This window comes from Bos taurus, chromosome 16 (genome assembly GCF_002263795.3).
Source record: "Bos taurus isolate L1 Dominette 01449 registration number 42190680 breed Hereford chromosome 16, ARS-UCD2.0, whole genome shotgun sequence".
In the NCBI taxonomy this organism is placed as follows: domain Eukaryota; kingdom Metazoa; phylum Chordata; class Mammalia; order Artiodactyla; family Bovidae; genus Bos; species Bos taurus.
Window position 1 is genome coordinate 21,803,901 of NC_037343.1, and position 22,643 is coordinate 21,826,543.

At 45.7% G+C, this 22,643-nt stretch overlaps 1 protein-coding gene across 6 annotated transcripts in view; it reads left to right on the forward strand.

Moving 5' to 3' along the window:
- The first annotated feature begins 4,072 nt into the window (after positions 1–4,072).
- Positions 4,073–22,643, forward strand: part of TGFB2 (transforming growth factor beta 2) — a 94,436-nt gene continuing 75,865 nt past the window's right edge. For 4 of the 6 annotated variants that reach the window (XM_005216784.5, XM_005216785.5, XM_010813094.4 and 1 more), the window contains exons 1-2: positions 4,073–4,812; positions 21,020–21,103. In XM_005216784.5, coding sequence (XP_005216841.1) covers positions 4,467–4,812; positions 21,020–21,103 — 430 coding nt within the window. In that variant the 5' untranslated portion in view covers positions 4,073–4,466. The remainder of the gene's footprint in view (positions 4,813–21,019; positions 21,104–22,643) is intronic. The other 2 variants (XM_024976323.2, NM_001113252.1) reach the window with 2 other exon arrangements.

The following is a 22,643-nucleotide window of genomic DNA, read 5'->3' on the forward strand; positions in this document are numbered from 1 at the left end:
GCTGAAAGAGGATACAAAAATGGTCGCTAACATTTAATGAACACGTATTAAGTGCCAGGTTGTGTTAGAAGCTCTCTTCGTACCGTGTGTAATTCACAATCATCTTATATTCTTGGTAGCTGTGTGTTATCCCCATTTCATAGATGAAGAAACTAACACAAGGTGTCTGAGTAACTTGTCCAGGATCATAAAGCCAGAAAGTGACAGATATTTGAATCCAAGAAAACTTGAATCTGGAACCTACCTTCTTTTTTTTTTAACCACAATGCTCACCTGCCTCCTTGAGGGAATCAGGATGGTCTGTGGAGGTTAAATACCCATATGGCTATGGCAAAGTGGGGAGACAGCTCTTGAAGTCTTACCTGTTGCATCTTCAAGGGATTGCTCACCTGAGTGATAGAAAGGGGCTCCTCCTGCTATACTCAAGACACTGCTCAGTCACACTACAGTGACCAACCCCTCCGCTGTCCTCCCTTCTTAGGCTGTGGAAGTACTAAAAGTAGCCTCTTATGAATAGGCCAGGAGTCTAAGGAGTTGTAAAGTAAGCAATATGTGTTCAACAAACTAAATATTATGGACAAAAGTGTGTGTGTGTATGTTGGGAAGGGGGTTGTCAGAAGGATTTATGGCTTAGCTTGTTTTCCTAGCAGTGATGGAGATGGACTTCTGCTGCTTTATCCACACTGGAATCTGAATCCACTTAACCTCAGGTGTGTTTGCCTTTATATCTCAGAGGTAGTCTCCCTAATTTGAGGGGAGGCTGAACCTATGTCCTTGGCAGAGTATGGTGCCTGAGGTAACCAGCGCCTTCCAAAGCCACATCTTCACTCAGTCCCTCCTGCTTTATGTTCTGTCATTGCCCCCAGTGTAAGGATATTCAGTGTTCCTCATTTGTGTCTAGCTAGATTAGAGCAGTTCACAAACTTAACTCAAAGGGATGACAACTTGATGAAACTGCTCGCCCCACGGTAGGGCCTCTAATTTGCTTTGACTATTGGAATTGTAGCTGGTTGTCCTAACTCCTTTCAAGCTGCTTCAATTTTCAGCTGACCTAAAGAAAAGAACACACCTATGTCAATTTATACGTAATTTTCAGAATTATTCAGAGTGCGCTGGAACCATTCCTTTATGTCAGAGTTTTCCAATGTGTTTGAATAGGGAAAAATCCCATGTCCACAGGAGTTCAGAAGAGTCTCAGCCTTTAACATGGTGGGAAATATGAACCCCTGAGAGGGCAACAGTACCCAGTATCTCCTAAACTTCACTTCACCACAGAATCCTTGTTTATCAGACATGTTCTGGAACCAGTGCTTCTTAGAAATACATAGTGGGTGAGAACATGGAAATGGATTCTGTTCACAAAATCCAGCTCTGCTTCTTACTTGAAAAAGGTACTTAGCTTCTCTGTACCACAGTCTCTTCATCTGCAAAATAGAGATAATAAAAATACTTTGTGAAGATTAAATGAACATGTACATCTAAGGATCTACCGGCTTCTCTAGTGGATTAGACAGTAAAGAATCCACCTGCAATGCAGGAGACCTGTGTTCAATCCCTGGGAAGGGAAGATCCCTTGGAGAAGGGCATGACAACCCACTCCAGTATTCTTGCCTGGAGAATCCCATGGACAGAGGAGCCTGGAGGGCTGTAGTCCATGGGGTCGCAAAGAGTCGGACACGACTGAGTGACTCAGCACAGCACAGCACGTTACTAAGTGTAAAATGTGTCTGCTACTGTTACTACAGCTATTTTAACTCTCTACTTACTAATGATATAGACCCCATACACATGGAAAGTTTAAATTCCAAAAGTTAGAGAAAGTTCCTTGTGACCTTTCTGTAATAAAAGGAACATCTAAACTACAGAATGATATAGTGGCCTTGAGTCTGGGGGAAAACTCAACAGTTTGCAGTTTAAATCATCTGTCTAGTTGGTATGGCTACAGTCATGATGAAAATGTTTTTTGAGTAAAGGTAAAAGAAAAGAAAAAGGGAAAAGTGAACAGGGGCAAGCATTATTTTTATTCATCTCATTTGGACTAGGTTGAAATAGAAAATGTCAAGTTATAAGTAGTGTATAACAGCAGACATCTAACACTTAAAATCCCAGCTTCCTGGATATATGCTGTGGAAAAAAATGAAGTTGGTCACTCAGGTCTAGCTGGGGAAAAAGGTGAAGAGAAAGCCTTTGGCAGCAAATTAAGAGGATATCCATTCAAACAGCAAAATAAATGCAATTCATTCTCTGGGTGCACAAGATAAAGTTCTGTTTCAAGTGCAGAACCAGGCTGTGAACAAAAAAAAACCATAATAAGCTTTAGGACAGAGGTAGCAGCGCAGGTGCTGTGGAATCTCAGAAAATGACTCCACTAAAAGACCCTGGTGCTGGGAAAGACTGAAGGCAAAAGGGGAATAAGGTGGCAGAGGATGAGAAATTAGATAGCATCACCGACTCAATGCACATGAATTTGGGCAAACTCCGGGAGATAGAGAAGGATAGGGAAGCCTGGCAGCTGCAGTCCACGGGGTCGCAGAGTGGAACATGGCTTAGTGAGTGAACAACAGCAAAGAAAGTGGAGCTTGGATGACCTATCTCAGGGGCTGGCGTGGCCCAGAGTCAACTGTTTGATGCTCATTTGCCTAAGTGTGCGGGTGTGTGTGTGTGTGTGTGTACAATATGGGAAGACTAGAGCAAGTGATCCCATCTGGGAAGCCGGGAGCAAGCCACATGAAGTAAAAATGGGAGGCTTGGTCGCCTGTCCTTCACCAGACGGGTCCAAAATGACTATATAAAGTAAATACCATAAATCACTTCTGTCAGGGCGCACACTGCACCTCCTCTCTCCCTGCCTCTCAGCCACCCTCATTTCCACACCCCCTCAACGGTTCAGGGAGAGCTCGTGGTCTAAGTAAACGAGAGGACTCCTGACTGTAATCCTAGCACGTCACTTTGTTGAAGGCAAACACGTGGTTCGGGGAGAACTTATAAATCTCTCCTCCCAGGCAGGATCGTGATGTTATCTGCTGCCAGCAGAAGGTTCGCTCTGAGGGGAGCTCCAGAAGCTCCCGAAGAGAGAGAGAGACAGAGACAGGGAGAGAGAGAGAGAGAGGTCAGCCAGAGAGATATAGAAGGACCGAGAGAGAGAGGCAGAAAGGAAGCGACACACCGGGAAGGGAGAGAGCGCAAGTGAAGGAGGCCCTGGGAGAGGGATGGAGAGCTAGGATAACGGTCTAGGGAGCCATTCGGGAGCAAACCGAGGGGGCTGTCCGGCTGCAGAAAGGAGAAAGCAGGAGAGGACCTTCTGCGGGCTGCCAAGTGCCTGCTGCCCTAAGCGAGAAAAGCCCACGTGGGAGAGAAACCAGGCGAGGGTGGGTCGGGGTGGGAGTCCGAGGGAACCCCTTCGCCACCCCGCTAGGAATAAAACTCCCCCGCCGGCGCGTCGCCGGGCTGCCGCTGCGGTCCGCCGGCGGCGAGAGCCACGGCGGCGGCCGCCGCTCGCCTGTTGCCGGGTTGGCGTTTGGAGCGAGAGCAGAAGGAGGAGCAGAAGGAGGGAGCTGGAGGCCGGACGCGTTCGCCAGCGGCGGCAACGTGGAGTGAGCGGGCGGGTCGGCGCGCCGGCCGGGGTGTCGGCCCCCGCGCGCAGCTCCGGGAGCAGGATCCTCGCCGCCTCCCTGCGCGGCCTCCGCGGCCCGCGCCGGACCCGGCCGAGTCCCGGGCGCCGAGCGAAGCTCTCCCGCCTCCCCGCCGCGGGCCGGGCTCGCCCCCAGCGCGCGCACCCGGGCGCGCGCGCGCCCACACTCACACCACACACACTCACACGCACACGCACACTCACACACACACTCACACACGTGTGCGCTCCTCCGCTCCGGAGCTGCTGCCGCTCCTGCTCTCAGCGCTGCAGTGGAAGGCAGGGCCGCGCCGCGCCGCTCCTTCTTGAAATATATAAATTGGAGCCGGCCGGCCTCGGCCGCCCCTCTGACAGCGCGGCCCGCGCCCCTCCCGCCGGCGCGCCCGCTGCCAGCCCCGGGACCTTTTCATCTCTTCCCTTTTGGCCGGAGGAGCCGAGTTCAGATTCGCCACTCCGCACCCGAAACTGACACACTGAACTCCGTTTCCTCCTGCTAAATTTATTTCTGCCTAATAGCCACTCGTCTCTTTTTTCCGCCCCCCCTCCCCTCCATCTCGTCGCTCCAAGAAAACTTTTGCCGACTCCCTCAAGTGCAGGTTCCCCCTGCCCGTCGTGTATTAATATTTCCACTTGGGGAACGACGTTGCCTTTTCTTTTGAAAGGAATTCAAGCAAGATACCTTTTTCTCTCGGACATTGACTCTCGATTGTTTGCAAAAGTTTCGCATTAAAAAAAAATCTACCTGATCTGTACTTTGAGAGTTGCTAGGGTTTTTTTTTTTTTTTCTTACTTTTTACTTAAAAGAAAAAAAAATTTTTTTTCCACCTTTAAAAAAATGCACTACTGTGTGCTGAGCGCGTTTCTGCTCCTGCATCTGGTCACGGTCGCGCTCAGCCTGTCTACCTGCAGCACGCTCGACATGGACCAGTTCATGCGCAAGAGGATCGAGGCGATCCGCGGGCAGATCCTGAGCAAGCTGAAGCTCACCAGCCCCCCAGAAGACTACCCCGAACCCGAGGAGGTCCCCCCGGAGGTGATCTCCATCTACAACAGCACCAGGGACTTGCTCCAGGAGAAGGCGAGCCGGAGGGCGGCCGCCTGCGAGCGCGAGCGGAGCGACGAGGAATACTACGCCAAGGAGGTTTACAAAATAGACATGCCGTCCTTCTTACCCTCGGAAAGTAAGTACCGCTCTTCGCTTCCATTCCCCGGGGCTTAGCGCTGCCCGAGGCTTCCAGAACCGCAGCCACTCCAGGGATAGCCCTGCCCTCTGGGGTCCCCGGCTCGCTCCTTCCCCTTCTCCGGTCCTCCGTCCCACCCACCTCCTTGCCAGTTGTGTGCTTGAGAACATTAGGCTTTAAAACGTGGAGTTGCGACTTTATTTTCTCCATTTCTTCCTCTCCCCCACAACGCCCCCGTCCTTTATAAGGCGTTATTCTCTCTCTCTTTTTTTCCCTCTTCCCTGGAATTTTCGACTCGGCCACCGGCTAGGAGTCAGCCCTCCTCTGTCAAACTCCAGGCACTCCCTGGGGCCGAGTTAAACCGGGAAACCTCGGTGGGTTTGTTTTCTTTGCTCCGATTGGCCTGGAGCCCGCCGAACTGGGGCAGGAAGGGTTAAAAAAAAAAAAAAAGAGTGGCTCAAAACGAGCCTCACCGGAAGGCGCCCCATTCCGTGCCGACCTATCAGCTGATTCTGCAAGCCTTCCCTATTGTCTCTAACTCCCCGAAAAATGTCAGCATCGCCAAGACGAAACCCGATCTGGCGACCCCTCCAAAAACCTACCTCCAACCCCTCAATTCGTGAATCTCTGACCTCGACGGGGTGTTTACATCCCCCCCGTCCCCGCCAAGGCGAGATTTTGTAACCACGTCCCCTTTTGATTTCACCTGGAATGGTAGAGAGGACAGCTTCGTTTCTGGCTACGTTTAAAAGAGTTTTTCCTTCATGTTTTTTTTTTTTTTTTTCCAGAATCCTCTCAAACCTGCCTTCTTAAAATCGCCGGTGTAGCAAATCCTTTTTCTTAGGCGTTTATCGTTTATCTTTCTCACTCTGGAGCCCGGTGTTCCCTGCCCTTTCATAGGCTTCCTGCAGTCACTTCGTTGCATTCCTGAATCTCAGCGTAGAAGACAGCCGATTTTTTTTTTTTTTTTTTAAACTGGCTTCTCTGAGGGCAGTGTCCTCAAAACCAGCTGGCATACAGTAGCCATGGAAGTGAAATGATTTATTGTTGGAGTTCCTTGGGCGGAAGGGAAAAGGGCAGTTAGCTTAGAATGATTTCCAAGTTCTTAAAAAAAGAAAAAGCAAAGAAGCAGCATATATTGATACCTGAGAGGGTTAAATACCAGGAAGAAGAAAAAGAAAGAAAGAAAAAAAAAAGCTCCAACTTTTGCGTATTCCAAATCCCAAGAAAATACACTTTTCATTGGTTGCCCATTTCTCTCCGCCCCTTTTCATGCCCTATATACTCTCTGGCTGCCTTCACAAAGTCTCTGTGTCTTGCCTACAGAGATAATATGGCCATCTTGGTAATTTTATCCTAGAGGTTCTAATTGCAGAGAGGTGCTTTTCTTTTTGAATATTTATATTTAGTTTGACAAGTCGTAGTTCCGGGACTTGCCGTGTCTTGTATCTGATGGTCTCAGAATATCGCTGACGTATACAACCCCAGTGTTCCTGGCGACCTCTGTTTTGCTGCAGGATCATCTGTTGTCTAAGAGCAGAGCCGAGATAGGAGATCCTGGCAAGGGGGTCGAATTTATTATTGTAATTATGGCACCATTCACCACAGTGGTGATAATATACACTCCATCTTCGTGATGCGGGGCGGGGGGAGGTGGGTAAGGGGGGTGGGAAGAAGGAAAGCTTTCTATCTGGGGTGGAGCCCTGGAGATATTAGGAAAGAAAGTTCATTGTAATTTAGTCCAAAATCTTTGAGATCCAACAGGGAGTTGAGTCAGTTTGCTTTCTCTAGCACGTGCGACGTTCTACTGGAATTTGGGCAGGCAGGCAGTTATGTAGAATCAGAACAAGCCAACCCTTCAGTGTTTACCTGCAACAGCTTTAATGAACTGCTGGTATTTTCATAACACGGAGGAGGTCTGATCTTTTCCTGATATAGGTGTAGAGAGAGCAAGTTACCCAAGAGGGTTCATTCTTTCAAACCCTCTTCAATCTCAAGAATTGAGATGATCCCACTCAGGATCATAATCATCACCAAACTGGGAAAATTCTCAGATTATTAGGATTTCAGAGGTTGGCATTAAAGATGGGTGTGTGGATTCCCTTCTGTTTCCACTCCCAGCTACAAAGAAATTGAAAACCTCTGATCAGCACAGGATAAAATATACACTATCAGTTTTCCTACAAAGAATGCAGGCTTCTTAAAGTCTAAAAGAAAGTTTAGGAGCAGAAAGTCTTATTAATAGCAGATTTGATACTACTGTGCTAAGACTGTGGATAATTTTATAGAAAGTAGGTTAACTGATTTTCCAGCACTTTCTAGTTATACTGGAATATAGAGAACCCTTCCAAAAAAAAAAAAAGGAAGAAAAGAAAAAAAAATCACTCCACTATATTTTTTAAAGGGCAAATTGAAAGGACAGCATTGGCTTATATACCAAGTCTCCCTCTTGAGGACTGTTCCGCCTAACTTTTAACTTGGTCCTCTCTGAAGCTGCTGTGGGGAGGGAGTGTGCCTGTCATTTCTCAAAGGAAATCCGAGGAGGGTCACGAGCCCCAGGGATGGAGGCATGGGAAAGATCACTGGTTCATTTTTTACCACCAACTTATTAGCGTTCAGGGAGTGACTTCAACTCAAATATTACAAATATGCTCTAATTATACTCAATGAGCTATATATCATTACAGATTCTTGATAGTCCTTTGCAGGACATTTTATACAGTTCAGACGAATATTTTTAGCAATGCGGAGTTTTAAAAGTAAAAATATAAGAGATATTGTATATGCCTTGAAGCATATTTTGTCTTAAATATTATCCTTGGACCAGTGTACTATATAAATACAGTAAATATGAATAGAACTGGCCAGGTGCCAATCTCCTAGGATGAATTTTAGTCAAGAAGGTATGTATGGGTTATAATACTGTGTCAACATTGGAAGAAGGGGTCTGATTAGTTTTGAATTTATTCATATTGATCTTTTCACATGCTGTTAGTTTAAGGCTCAAAGTGGAGTTATACTAAGGTTTACCCACACTTTACCCAGTGGGAATTAGCGGACTTCTCATCCTTTGACAATCCACTGGAACCTCAAGGCACATCTATTCCAAAGACACTGTACTAGGTAGGCTTTAGAAATTTAGAAAGAGTAATTCCACTTAATGGAGTAAGAATCCAAATGATTAACAATTGAAATATGTAGACACTTGGACAGTCAAAAAAGGAAAAGATGAGACAAAACTCTTTTTTTTTCTTTCTTTCTCCTCTCTTTCCCATGTAACAAATTTCAGGCAGGTGTCATGGTTCTTATTGTGGTGATGTTACCGCTCTTGCTATTCCCACCCTCAGGGAATGTTTGGCAATGTCTGGAGACATTTTTGGATGTCATGACTGGGGATGGAGAGGCCAGGGATTGCTGTTAACCACTCTAGAATGCACAGGACAGGTCCTCTTCCCATTCCCAACCCCCTTAAATAAAAAAAAAATTATGAAATTCCCATGTAGAGAAGCCTGGTAACCCTGGGATTTATTTGGGATTGCTAAATTCTGCAGTAGCACCACCTCCAAAGTAATAACCTAAAAACAAAACATCTTTAGGCTCAAAAGGACATTAACATGGAATAGACAAATAATCAGTAAGTTTTCTTAAGTAAGTTGGAACATGAATTTCACTCTTTTGTATGATATATAGTATATTATGATGGTCTTAAAGGGCTTCAATGAGAGGCATCAAAACTTGCCATTCATTTAGCCTGAGCAGTAGCGTCACCCCACCCATCTGTAACTTCAGTCAGCAGCAGTATGATGTTAGTCGGGACAGAGAAAAAAGAAGTGTGGGATTATCTTGGATTTTCCTTGCAAGGAAAATAAGCAGCTCATGTTCAGGAAGAGTGGAATCTCCAAGCTACGCAACGGAAGAAAGTCAATAATCATGTTGGTTTATTCTGTCATATTGAATTAGATAAATTCAACTGTACAGCTGGAGATATCATGATGAGGTTTCTTTTGTAATTGACTCACATAAATGCTAAACATTTAATACCAGGCAATCTCGTTTTCTATTTCCCCTGTAAATTGCCAAGTGAAATCATGGAACATAGAATGGACACAGTAGTAGCACTATGATTTGGGGCAGGGGTGCAACTTAACACTCTATTCATGGGTATATCTTTTCTATGTATATATTGCTGGTGGTGGTGGTTTAGTCACTAAGTCGTGTCTGACTCTTGCAACCCCATGGACTGTAGCCCACCAGGCTCCTCTGTCCATGGGATTCTCCAGGCAAGAATACTGGAGTGGGTTACTATTTCCTTCTCCAATACATGGCTGGACTGTCAACCAGTGAAGGAAAACGCTAGCAATTGCTAGAATATAGTAGTATTTTTGCTGGACAGTCAGGGATTCTTTTTCTTTTATTGAACTATAGTTGATTTATAATATTGTGTTAGTTTCAGGTGTACAGCCAAGTGATAGGGATTTTGTTTTTGAAGATTCTGTGTGTGTGGATGTGTGAAAAAGAGAGACACAGAGATCAGAGACAGACTTGAACCTCTTCCCTAGACTTCCCCAATGACTGAGTTATTAATACACAGCAGACCAAGTTTTAATTCTCCCACTTGTATTGAATTGCATCATTGCTTGTACTAACTCTAGTGCCTAATTGTGGTCACATTTAACTTAGGCCACGTTCTTCTCTTCCAGGGTTTCCTCTTTTCTTTCTTTTACTTTTCACAGTCTGGGAAAAACCCTGAAAGAAATACACTGGTTATAACTGAAGCAGTTGGGCGTCTCTGTTGCCAAGGGAGGCCGCTCTCCTTTTCTGAGGAGTCCCTACCAACCGGATGGAGGCTGGGCTTTGTCAAGCTGGAGGAGTAGGTGGGGACCCGCTGACCTGGCAGAGGCTCCGGGAGCCGCCTGTGTCTCCACAGCGACCCCTGGGGTCTACTCAAGGAACTGCACTTTTTGAATGCTCTCTTCTCCCTAGTGAAAAGTTGATGTAACCCAGGCACAGCCTCTTTCATATAAAAAGATATGAAAGAATGACAGATCCTGTTTCCTAGAGGAAACTGAGATGTGAAAAAAGGGCTAATGACTCACTGTTGATCCCATATCAAATCTGGGTTAGAACAGAGGAGGTCACCGACTGCTAGGCCTTTGCCCAGAGATTACAACACACTTCAGGCTGCATTTTTCGAAGGTTAGGGAAGAAGAGTGGAGGAGACTACCCCTGAAGGAGATGTGCAAGCCGACCACCAAGGTGGGACTAGGGGATCCTTCTCCCTCCCTGGTCCCACCCACCCCTTTACAAGTTCAGTATTAAGGGGTGGGTGTGTGTGTGCGCGCGCGCGCGCTCAGTCGTGTCTGACCCTTTATAACCCCATGGATTGTAGCCCTCCAGGTTCTTCTGTCCATAGGGTTTCCCAGGCAAGAATACTGGAGTGGGTTGCCATTGCCTTCTCCAGGGGAATCTTCCGAACCCCGGAATCGAACCTTCATCTTACATGTCTCCTGCATTGGCAGGGGATTCTTGGCCACTAGCGCCCCCTGGGAAGCCCAGTATTAAGGTGAGCAGGGCGGGGAAGAGCTCTGGCTGCAGCTCCCTCAGCCCGCCTCATGGAGCACTTCCGGGACTGCTCAGCCTTCCTCATGGAGCACTTCCGATCCTGCTCAGCCCTCCTCTTGCAGCACCTCTGGTCTTGAGCGACCCTGGAGAGAGGGTGTGGGTTTCCCAAATGTGCTCATTCTCCCTGTCTGCCGAAGGGTGGGTCTACTCTGCCCATGCTGAATAGCTTGATGAAACGTGCCTCTGGCCGAGATAAACAAGTTTCCACTGTCATTTTGAAACCACATGGTGTGCTTTGTCTTTTACTCTTCTTTAAACAAGGATAGTTGTTGACCTAGGAATTCAGTGTCTTCCAGGTAGTTTCACTTTAATCACATGCTAGGGACTGTTTGATGGGTTTGTTTAGACTGCAGAGCTTGCTTCCATCCTGTGTTTGAGAGAAATTCGAGTCACGCTGCAACCACAAGTCGGTTTCGGTGGTTGTCACGGGTTTTGTTTCTTTTCTAACCTCCGGTAGGTTAGAACAGTTCTGTGCTGTGACCACCACCTTACTGCCAGATGGGCTTGGTGGCCTCAGCTCTTCATAAACTCTCCCCGTTGACCTTTTCCCCACAGGCTCTAGATTGCCTTCCTGTTCTCTCTTCTGGAATACCTGTGTGTAGGGTGGGGAACTTCATTGACTCATGCCTCTGTTTCTTCATTTGTAAAGATGAATAAGATGCTGGCTTCCTAGGGTTGCAAAAGACTGACCATGACCTGTGTAAAGAAGTCCCAAACCCTGCCTCTGGCACTTAGTGGACCTTCCTTGCAGAGTACCTATTAATCACTGATTCCCAAAGACCGTTGATTTTAAAGTGAACCCTTTTTTTATGTGCCCTGAAGAAAGAAACATCACTGAAAATTGACTATAACATGCCACTGGTTATGAGATATAAAAAAGATATTTTAGAGGTGTTCTGATGTGATTAAAAGTAACACTCTGGGGACCACTCCCACCAGCCCAGGATGTCTCAGGACCTCCATCTCATTCATTTCTTTGTAACTTTCCCTCAGAGGATCTGTTTGCATGGCTCCCTGGGATAGGTCCTTAGGTGATTTTTGGCACCTAAGAGGGTGGGAACAGAGACTGGCAGGGCTGGTAATCTAGCAGGCCCATCATTGTCTAATCCTAATATAGGAAGGCCTTGAGAATTTTGGCTTTGTAGATAAGATCTCAGATATCTTAGATAACATCCAAGATCTTTCAGGGTCTGGTCCCTCCTCCTTGATCAGCATCCCGCCCCCAACTAAATCCTCCCATGAAAACTACACTCCAGCCAGATCACTCTCTTTGCTTTTACCCAAAGGGGCTATTTATTTTCCTGCCATTAGGCCTTTGTTTATGCTGTTTCTTCCACTTAGAGAGCCATCTTTTAACACCTTTAAGCATCCTTTGAGGTTAAATGAGTGCCATCTCCTTATGAAACCTTCTTTGATGTTCCTCGTCATATTTAATTAGCTCTTCCTCTGTACGCACTCTCACAGTACTGATACTCATCTCTATCTCAGCCTCTTTTCTTTTGCTGTAGGCAAAATTTAGCTGTGTCCTGACCTGTCTTCATCGGTTGGTGACCTACCTCAGAACAAGAACCCACTTGGACTTAGCTATGTTCTTACAGCTTATTGTTTTTGCTCAACCAATACTTAATAAATGAATGAGGGTTTCCCTTTAGAGAATAAGACTAAGTCACCAGAAGAAAGATCTATGAGTTGAAAGCATAGTTGAAAGACCAGGAGATGTGGACAGATGGAAATCTTACCTCTGTTATCAGGGAAACCATGCCTGATGGATCTTGTTCCTATGCTAAAGGCAATACCAGGCCTTTCAGAACCACCCAGTTCCTGTTTCCAATTTTGCAGATAAGAATGAAAATGCTGGTGATAATGATGATGATGAAAGCTAACCCTCAGCGGGTACACACTATGTGCCAAGCATAGTTTTAAATATTTCATACGTGTGCACATATTTCATTCTCACAAGTAACCCTGTATAGTCTGTTCAAGTATTTTCCCTGCAACATCTGAGGACATGGCTGTAACTATTTCTATCAGCGATGTCTTATTGAAAGTCAGGCTTTTAGGTATAAGTAATAGTGAGTGAAGTTGCTCAGTTGTGTCCGACTCTTTGCGACCCCATGGGCTGTAGCCTACCAGGCTCCTCTGTCCATGGGATTTTCCAGGCAATAGTCCTGGAGTGGATTGCCATTTCCTTCTCCTGGGGATCTTCCTAACACAGGGATCGAACCCAGGTCTCCTGCATTGTAGACAGACGCTTTACCATCTGAGCCACCAGGGAAGTCAGGTATAAGTAATAGAAGCCCTAAATAGAGATCAGGAAACAGAGAGCATGACTTTTCCTGCCCTCTTGAAAACTGACATAGAACATCCCTGAAAGGGTGGTGACTTTCCTCTCCTGGCAGGAATTCTATTCCTAGAAGCTCTGCATTCTTCCCCTCCAGAAGGCACTATATTTTTGAATCCTTTTCTACAGCCCTGGGTCTTTTTTCTTGTCTTTAACACATTCTGCTTTTATCTCTGCAGGTAGTTGATACAAATATTGTGATCTTTCTAGTCTCCTGGTCTTCATCTTGAACTGCCATGATTTCTTTGCAAAACTTTTCTAAATTTGATTAATAGGAGATTCATCTTGTCTCTTGAAAATGGATTGGGTAAGGCAGGATGGTGTTGTCTAATGAGCACAGGCTTGAGAGCCAGACAGACCCAATAAGTAAAAGAAAGAGAATAAGTAAAAGGGAATTGCACCAGAACAGTCTCAGAGGTGGAAAGGGAAAAGGGAGCTTCAAAGACAAGCAGCCCTACTCTAGGCCGATGGAAGTTGTTAAAACGTGGTCTTGTCTGGGTGAGCCACCTGACTGTCTCAGTGCAAGTTATTCAAACTGCCTCAGGGACATTTCAGTTGCTTCCTGCTGAGGGGTTTCCCAGGTGGCGCTAGTGGTAAAGAACCTGCCCTGCCAGTGCAGGAGACATAGACTCGGGTTTGATCCCTGGGTTGGGAAGATCCCCTGGAGGAGGAAATGGCAACCTACTCCAGTATTCTTGCCTGAAGAATTCCATGGACAGAGGAGCCTGGCAGCCTGCAGTCCATGGGGGCACAAAGAGTCTGATAAAACTGAAGCGACTTAACGCATACTGCTGAATTCAGATCTTGGCTCTGCCATCCGTAGCTTGGTGGTGGGGCTACAGCCCTGGCACTTAAGTTGATCTCAGTTTGTTCACTTGTCATAATGAAGATGTGCCCTGCCCCCTAGGATTGTGGAGGATGGGTGATGATGTGCAAAGAAATTCCCAGTGTAGCTACTTCTGGCATTTAATAGGCTTGCTTTGCAGGCAGTTATTATGCATTGAATCTCAAGCACCACTGATTTCACAATGCACCATAATTTCATATGGATCCCTGGGTTGAGAAGATCCCCTGGAGTAGGAAATGGCAACCCACTCCAGTATTCTTGAAAATCCCATGGACAGAGGAGCCTGGCAGGCTACAGTCCTTGGGGTCACAGAGTCAGACACGCCTGAAGCGACAGTCTGTAATTTCATATGCCACTTAGAGCGCTCATTAATTGTAACATGCCATTGTTTCTAAGAGATCATTGGGATTTTAGAGGTATTAAAATATGAAAAATACCTAGCATCAGGGAAGTCATGTTTGTGGATTGCAAGAGTAGCAGTCCATGTGTATATAGCAGAGTGCTCTGTCCTGGAAACACATTGAAAATAAAATTAAGAGGGGGCATGATATCTGCCCTCAGGAAACGTTTCTATTTAGTAAACTTTCAGAGCCTCTGACTGGCAATAGCCACCTCTGGCACAGGAGATCTGCATCCTGGATCCCTCCCAGCTGGAGTGTCTTGCTAGGCATGCTCAGTGCATTAATATCAGGGTTTATTTATTTATTTATTTTTTGACATCTCAGGGTGTTGCAAGGGCCTGTACATTTCTAGGGAAATTTTTTTTGAAATGATTTTAACTGATCTCTCTGAATATGCGTATGAGTTACATAATACTTGCCTCTTTATCTTTCTGGGCCCTAAAGGCTGAAATCCAACAAAGGTTGGGGTTGGATGAGGGAGGATATTGTTCATAAAAGGCTAACATGCTGAGGGGCTTCTGGGCAGCTTGTCTCTGGGCCACGCTCGGCCCCTTCTCCCAGGTCCCTTGTCTCATCGCCTCCCCTGGTGAGAGGCTCTGTTGAGAAGGTAGCCAGGATGTTTGGACCTCATCTCACGTTCATGATCAGGAACCAGCCACAGCGGTTTCTTCACTGCCAGGCAATTTATTTATTTATTAATTATTATTTTCTAACATTTTTAAAGACTTTTAAAAAAAATGCAGACCATTTTTAAAGGTTTTATTGAATTGGTTACAGTATTACTTCTTCTTTTTTTTTTTTTTTTTCCCTAAATTCTGGATTTTTGGCCACGAGGCATGTGAGATCTTAGCTCTTTGACCAGGGACCCAACCCACAACCCCTGCATTAGAAGGCGAAGTCTTAACCACTGACTGCTGGGGAAGTCCCAGGCAATTCATTTAGCAACAGACTTCAGCAACAAAATGCCATTACAGGGTAGAAGTCTCCCAGAGGAGGACGGGTGGGAAGAAGGGGAGAGGGTGGTGAGAAGTTGCTGCAAAGGGTTTGAGGAGGAAATGAAAACTGAGGAGGTGTTGTCCGAGAGGACAGGCCACACTCAGGCAGGAGCAGCTGTCATTAGAGTAAGATGCTCTCTGAGTGACGCAGCATCCTGGCTTTCCTGGAGCAACCGAGTAAAACCACTTCATTGGTGTGAGAGGACACTGCTGTCCCAAGGGAACCAAGTTTACTGGGCTTAGGGTCTGTTAGGGGGCTTCCCTGTGACTCAGTGTTAAAGAATCTGCCTGCAATGCAGGAGACCCTGGATTGGGAAGATCCCTGGGTCGGGAAGGTCCCTTGGAGGAGGGCATGTCAACCCACTCCAGTATTCTTGGCTGGAGAATTCCATGGACAGAGGAGCCTGGTGGGCTACATACAGTCCATGGGGTCACACAGAGGTGGACACGAGTGAAGCAACTAAGCAGAGTATCAGGAGCTGTTAGAAGGAGGGGAATGCCTTCTTGTGCCCACAAGCTCTTCTCTGTGGACCAACCCCATCCCCTCCTTCTCAGAAATGAGCCTTTGGACTTGGTTCTGCCTGATAAGCCAGAAATGTGGGGCTTAGATGTCCCCTTTAATCACAACAACTTGAGGAACTTAAAGCAAATGGAAAATGCTTTCTGGATGTTGCAAAGCCCAGACCTTCTGGAAATAGTTCGGATGCATTTCCAGCCTCCTCAGGCAGCTGTTTGCTCTCACACTGGCATGTGGCACGCATCTCTGTCCACAGAGAGAGTGTGGCTCTTCCTTCAGGCCTTCCTCGCGGCCTCCACATGGGTCATTAGGAAGCAGGACGTTCCTGAGGAAGAGACGTGGTGTTTTGGAAAGGAGGGTCATGAGGCAACCATGAGCCCGAGTAACACTCGGGCTGCTTTTTTGGAGATGTTAGTTTCAGGAAGCCCTGTAGCATCTTTCCAGTCTCAAGGAGGAAAAAGAAAAATGTTGTGACTTTGACCTTGGCTCAGTTCATTTGGCTTTCCCTATCTAACCCACACCACACTGACAGATTCCACATCTGTCTTGACAAGCGTGTTCACAAATAACTGCTCATTCATAACTTCAGGCTGTTGTCACAGCTCTTGTTTGTTACTCCAGCATGTGAATGAGAAGGCAGAGTTTGGTTTTAAGAGACACATTGATCTCAGAGGAATAACTGTCTAAACGAGGAGACAGTAGTTTTTCATGCATTTTAAGGTCACTAAAATATATTATTGCACATAAATGGGAATTTTCTAAGAACTATAACCTAAGTTTTGGAGTCATTTCTGTATTGGGAATTCAATAGTTCTTAGACCAAATTCAACTAAGGTTATTCTCTCTAGATCATATGTAGCAGTAACTTTATTATTCCTTCCATTGGTGGGGGGGTTTATTCTTAAAGGATTATTTATTTCCCTATCTGGGCTCCCCAGGTGGCTCAGTGGTAAAAAAAAATCTGCCTGCCAGTGCAGGAAACCTAGGTTCAATCCCTGGGTTGGATGATCCCTTGGAGAAGAAAATGGCAACCCACTCCAGTGTTCTTGCCTGGATAATCCCATGGACAGAGTCTTGCAGGCTACAGCCCATGGAGTTGCAAAGAGTCGGACACGACTTAGTGACTGAGCACACAGCACATTTCCCTATCTGTTGGCTTCATCTCGTTTTCACTTCGGTTTTGACAACTTAATGACTATGCCATTGAAGTGATTCTTTCTTTATAATAAACTCCTATCATTAAGTTGCTAGCTTAGAAAGGCCAAAAAAAGAAAGAAAAATAGGTGGCTGACTTAACTCTGATTTGACTTTAGAAGGAGGAAAAAAAAAAAAAAAAGAAAATCACAGACTGAGGACATGTCTTTATAGAAGATGGATGATTTGGTAAAGGAATTGGCTGCTTGGAAGTCTGTCAGGGCTTTCTGGAAGAAGGGTTTCCACATCCAAGCTTGCATCTTAGCATCTGGCTCCGGAAGTTAAGGAGAGAGAAACAGAGCTTTTACCCAGAAATAGCTGGGCAGAACCAAAGGAGAATGATGGCTATCACCTAAGGTTCTCAGACAGCGGTTCTCACTCAAGCTTTAGGTTGTTAAGTGTGTTAGTAGAGTTTGCTGTTCATATGTGTGAACTCAGTCCTGAATGGCCACTATTTCACCTACTGTGCTTTACACCTCTGTGGAATGAGGTGGCAGCCGCTGGTTTGTCTTGAAGCAAGATATATTTCAGAAGAATTCCGCTGTCAGAAAGCATCACCATCAACAATGAAACTATGTGTATAGGGTCAGGTCTAGTTTCATTAATTCTTTGGCAGCTGTACCCAGATTCTAGAAAGAGGGTCTTGAGCCAAACTGACACTGAGTCGTTAGACGCTGGGGATCAGCAGTTTGTAAGAAACCTTGGTTGGGAATCCTCTGAGAGGAGTAGAAACTCCCTGTCATCTCGTGCTGGGAGAGATAACGGTGCCCACTTCTGGAACTGTTGTCATCGTGAGAGAGATGTCTGTGTGGAGGATGTTTGTGTGGAGGCTGGGGAGGGGTTGAGGCAGGGACTAATTTGATGTGGAGTTGACTGCAGCATTTTTGCTGCTCCTGCTAAGTCACTCAGACGTGTCCGACTCTTTGTGACCCTATGAAGCCTGCCAGGCTCCTCTGCCCGTGGGATTCTCCAGGCAAGAATACTACAGTCGGTTGCCATGCCCTCTTCTAGGGGGATCTTCCTGACCCAGGGATGGAACCTGAGTCTCTTGCGTCTCTTGCAATGGCAGGTGGGTTCTTAATCACTAGCACCACTTGGGAAGCCCATTTTCAGTGACATTTAATTCTGCTTGAGAAGTCATTGCAGCAAGAATGTCTTTCTCTCTGGCTAAGAGACACTTTCACGCTACATAAAAAGACTAACTACCCAGAACAGACAACCCTTATGAGAGGATTGTGATCCACCTGATTGGGTTGTTTTGAGGACAAATGAGCTTTTTGTAAAAGGCCTTTCTAACCTCTAGGTCACAAAGGCTATACTAGTGTTTCTGGAATTCTACCAAGCAAAAGGATCGCCTGGAGTGCTGGGTCTGGATTCCTGGATTTGTCTCCTACCCTCCATCCAAATTATTATTCAATAGTTTTATTTTTTGTTTTTGTTTTTTCTTGGCCATATCTCGTGGCTTGAGGGATTTTAGTTCCCCACCAGGGATCTAACCGGGGTCCTCAGCAGTGAGAGGGCATTGTCCTCACCACTGGACCCCCTAGAGTTACCAAGATGATTATTCTTTCATTTCAAGGTGAGATCCAAGTAGGTAGCTCAGAAGCAGACTCTGGAAACCCTGTGTGTTTAGGTTTGATTGCTTTATTTCTTAGTTGTGTCATCACAGGCAAAAAGGAGTCCTAGCACTTTTATAGTTAGCTTCATTGTCTTTTAGTTATTTTGTAAATTACTCATGCAAAATTTTAATTCCAGGACTGTTTTTATCTTCTGACTTACCTGAGCCATGCTCCCCCATTATCCATGAGTATACCCAGGGACTTCTAAAAATGATTGTATCTCTAAGACTATTCATGTCTCAGATTTTCCCTAGGGTTTCACATTTTAAAAAGCATTTCACACAGACCCCAAACCTTATTAATAGAAAAAGTTTACCTGTATTTAGTGTGACTTCAAACACACAGATCTTGAAAATTGATTTTTTTTTTTAAACTAACAGTTACTTTCTTTGGCATAAATCACCCTTATTTGCATCACTTATATCTCATCTGATTCATGGTCTTAACTTCGAGGCCCTGGATCAGCACCAGAGCACCCTGTTCTTTATGGCGGTGGTTTAATCGCTTAGTCGTGTCCGACTCTTTGCAACCCCATAGTCTGTAGCCTGCCAGGCTCCTCTGTCCATGGGATTTTTTTCAGGCAAGTATACTAGAGTGGGTTGCCATTTCCTTTTCCAGGGGCATCTTCCCAACCCAGGGATGAAACCAGTGACTCTTGCATTGCAGGCAGATTCTTTAACAACTGAGCCACCAGTGAAGCTCACCCTGTTCTTGGGCCCTACTTAAAAACAAAACAAAATAAACAAAAAGGGGAGGGGAGGAAAGGAAGGATTTTAATGCTGTAGCTTGATAGCAGAGGGAGAGCAAACCAAAGGTGCCTACTTGAGGACAGCTTGTTGGAAATGACAGATGACAACAGTCAGCTTGCCCTGTTCTCTCATAGACTTCCTTTGACCTGGGTGATCAGGGCTGAGTTCAGCGATCTGGATTCCATTAACAGAATCAGTATCCCTCTGGAGCACCACACAGCCACTGGCCTGAAGAAGGTGCTATTTCCCAGGAAAAGGAGTGAAATCCCCCCAGAAACGCACAGGGCCCTCGTGTGAAGAGAACGTGCTGCTGACCCAGCCACGCTCTGCATGCCCTGCCTGTCTCTGGTTCTGTTCCTTGAGATTTTTATCACAGAGAGCTTTCAGCATCTCTTTTTAGAGGTCAGATCTGAATGAGAAGACATCGTGTGCCTTGCTGATCTTGTGACACAGTTTCTACCCTGTCTGTAGCTTCCTATCTTTGCTGACGGGTGATGGGAGGGAATTTTCTCTCGGGGAGGCTCTGAAAATAAACACCGTGGTTGCTTGTGGGTGAGAACGTGTGTGAGCAGATGTCAGCTGGTAGCAGCGTATGGTGGCAACGTGAGAGCAACATGTTACCGAGGCCTGGGTGTTGGGCCTTCGCCTTCTGAGCCATCCAGGCCGGGCACCTCCCACATCTCAATTAAAGAGGGTTTTGACTGGAAGGTATAATTCCCACAAGTGTGAAAATGTGTCCCTGGGATCTCGTTAGGGGGCTGAATGTTGGAGGTGGTAAGTTATAGGGTATGGAAAAAAGTTTTCCTTATCTGCTTTAGAATTGAGAGAGAAACAAAAATCTGGCAAAAAAAAAAAAAGAGAGAGAGAGAGAGGGGAGGGGGAAGTCCGTAAGATCTGTGTGTTTTGTCCAAAGAAATCTTCAAGTCAGGTATGAATAGTGGTCATGCTACTTTCAGAAGACATGCCCTAGGTGAATGGAAGTTGCATGGATTTTAAATTGGTATAAGGAGCTGGGAAGGAAGTCTGTTCATGCAGACCTGGAAGGCCTTCGGGGATTCACCTATCAAATAAGTTAGATAACTGGTATTATTATATCCCCGAGCACCTTTTATTTGTCAGTTTCTTTTAAATATCTCATTTCAATCTTTCATAAATCCTCAGGAATAGCATAATGTCAGTTTCATTTTATAGCAACAGAAGCTTAGGTGCATCGAGGCATTTGTTCAAAGATTCCAGGAGACTGATGACAGAGCAGGGGTGTCCATCCACATCATCTCATGCAAAAATCTGACATTTAGTATGCATACAAGATCTTTAAAGAAGGCAGAGTTCAGAATTTCAGGATGTCAAAAAGTATCATGGAAGATGCGTGTAATCCATTCCAAGGAGGCCTAGGTTTTTAAATTGTCACTAAGCAGCCCTAAACCAGTATATACTTGAATTTTTGATCATTGATGTAGGAGTTTTCATGTGTTAGAAATGGTAACAGGTGGTTTTAAGAAAACTGAAATCGAGGCCAACCAAATGAAAGTGAGTTTTACTCTTAAGAGGGAGTCTGTCTTTTGTTCAAAAGGTCAGGGCCTTTCCTATTCATCTTTAATATAAGTCAAGGTATTTATGTGACTGTTTCAGTATATAAATTGTACATTGTTATTTTAACACTAGAATGTGTTAAGGGGAACGCTAAATTTAGGAGCCTGATTGCTGGTTAAGGCATGCCAAAAGATCTGGGGTGAGAATCCACAATCCCCCAGACTTGCTTACCCCGTAGTCCCCTGGCCCTGAGTAACGGGGCCCTTCTGTTTCTGGGGGAATGATAAATACATGCATTGAGTCCCTCTTCTGCGTTGAATCTTTGTATAGCTCTGTATAGGCATCTCCTCAGTAAAATAGCTAATGACTGTGCTTTTTAAAACTCCTAGCTGTCTGCCCAGTTGTTACAACACCCTCTGGCTCAGTGGGCAGCTTGTGCTCCAGACAGTCCCAGGTTTTCTGTGGGTACCTTGGTGAGTACACTCGTCTGCTTTATATACCTCATTTGACGTAGTGGTAGCCGGTCCATCTTTAGTGTTTGTCTCCTGGGTGGGGGGGGACTTGTCAGAGGCGAAAGAGAATTCTGAAGTGCAGCCTCGTAGCTGGACAGTCACACAGGTGCCCCCAATCTTGTAGTCAGAGCATCTATCAGAAAAACTCATGAATGCTTTGAAGTGATATGATGACTTGATTCTAATACGGGGAAGGATGGATTGTGGGTCTATGAGATGTGTGATCTAGGGCTTCCCAAGTGACTTGATAGATTGATCTCTTGACTCCCTGGGAGGATACTCTGGGCGGGGGGGGGGAGCGGGGATTGTATGGTCAGAATGTCAAGGGTTCCTTTTTTTTGGTCTCTTATTTGAACCTGTGTTCTTATTTCTGACACACAGCAATGGCTCAATGAATGTTTCTGGTACTGAACTGAAAGGGAAGAAGGAGATCTTTCTCTCCTTTGAAGTTCTACAGGGAGGACAGTGGGAAATGTACGCTGATCATTGTGGCCTTCATACAGTCATTAATGGGTTGTTTGTGGCCTTCATATGGGTTGCATGAGAGAATGGGGTGATCACGGTCAAGGCTTCAGTTGGCTGAACCTGAGAGCTTGCCACTGTGCCCTGACCCTCAGGACAAGTGCAGGCCCCTCAGAGCCTAACCCTGTGTGATAGGCTGGGGTGGGGTGGGGGGGTCACCAAAGCTGGAGGGCTCACCCCTTTCTGATTTGGAACATTAATAAATCAGCCAGCTTTTATTGAGTACCATCTTTTATCATCTGCTGAGCCATGAGACCACAGCAAAGAACAGGTCTTAGGTGATTGTGACACTGAAACACTCTGGCCCAGGTGGTACCCTGATCCATGCTCAGGAAGGGAGGAAATGGACTTACTGTCCTGACATTAGTTCCCTCTACACTTTTGAGGCCCTGAGGAAGCATGAATTATATGGATTCTAAATTCAAGTGGAGATCCCAAATAAGGACAGGAGAAATGTTTTTATTTCCCCGATAGATGTCTGCACTCCCTGGGTTATCCTGCTGTGCACTTTACCACTCCTAATTGTGAAAGTGTTAGTCACTCAGCCATGCCCGATTTTTTGCGACCCCATGAACTGCAGCCCATCAAGCTCCTCTGTCCATGGGATTTCCCAGGCAAGAATACTGGAGTGGGTTGCCATTTCCTTCTCCAGAGGATCTTCCCGACCCAGGGGTCAAACCTGGATCTCCTGCACTGCAGGCAGATTCTTTACCAACTGAGCTACTAACCTTGCTCCTTAGGAATCAAGGAATCAAGAAATGAAATAGTCTATTTACAGTGACCTAAGCTGGGCTTTCCTCAAAAACAAAACTGATTCCATTGAGAATATATGTTTATTTGAGTACAGAAAGCCTCAGAATGGCTACAAGCTGCCATGTGAATAAAAAGAGTGAATGGCTTCATCCATGCTTTTTAAGTTCCTGTTTGTAAGGCAGATTGTATTTGGTTTTCCATCTCTAAATTTGTATTTTATTATACT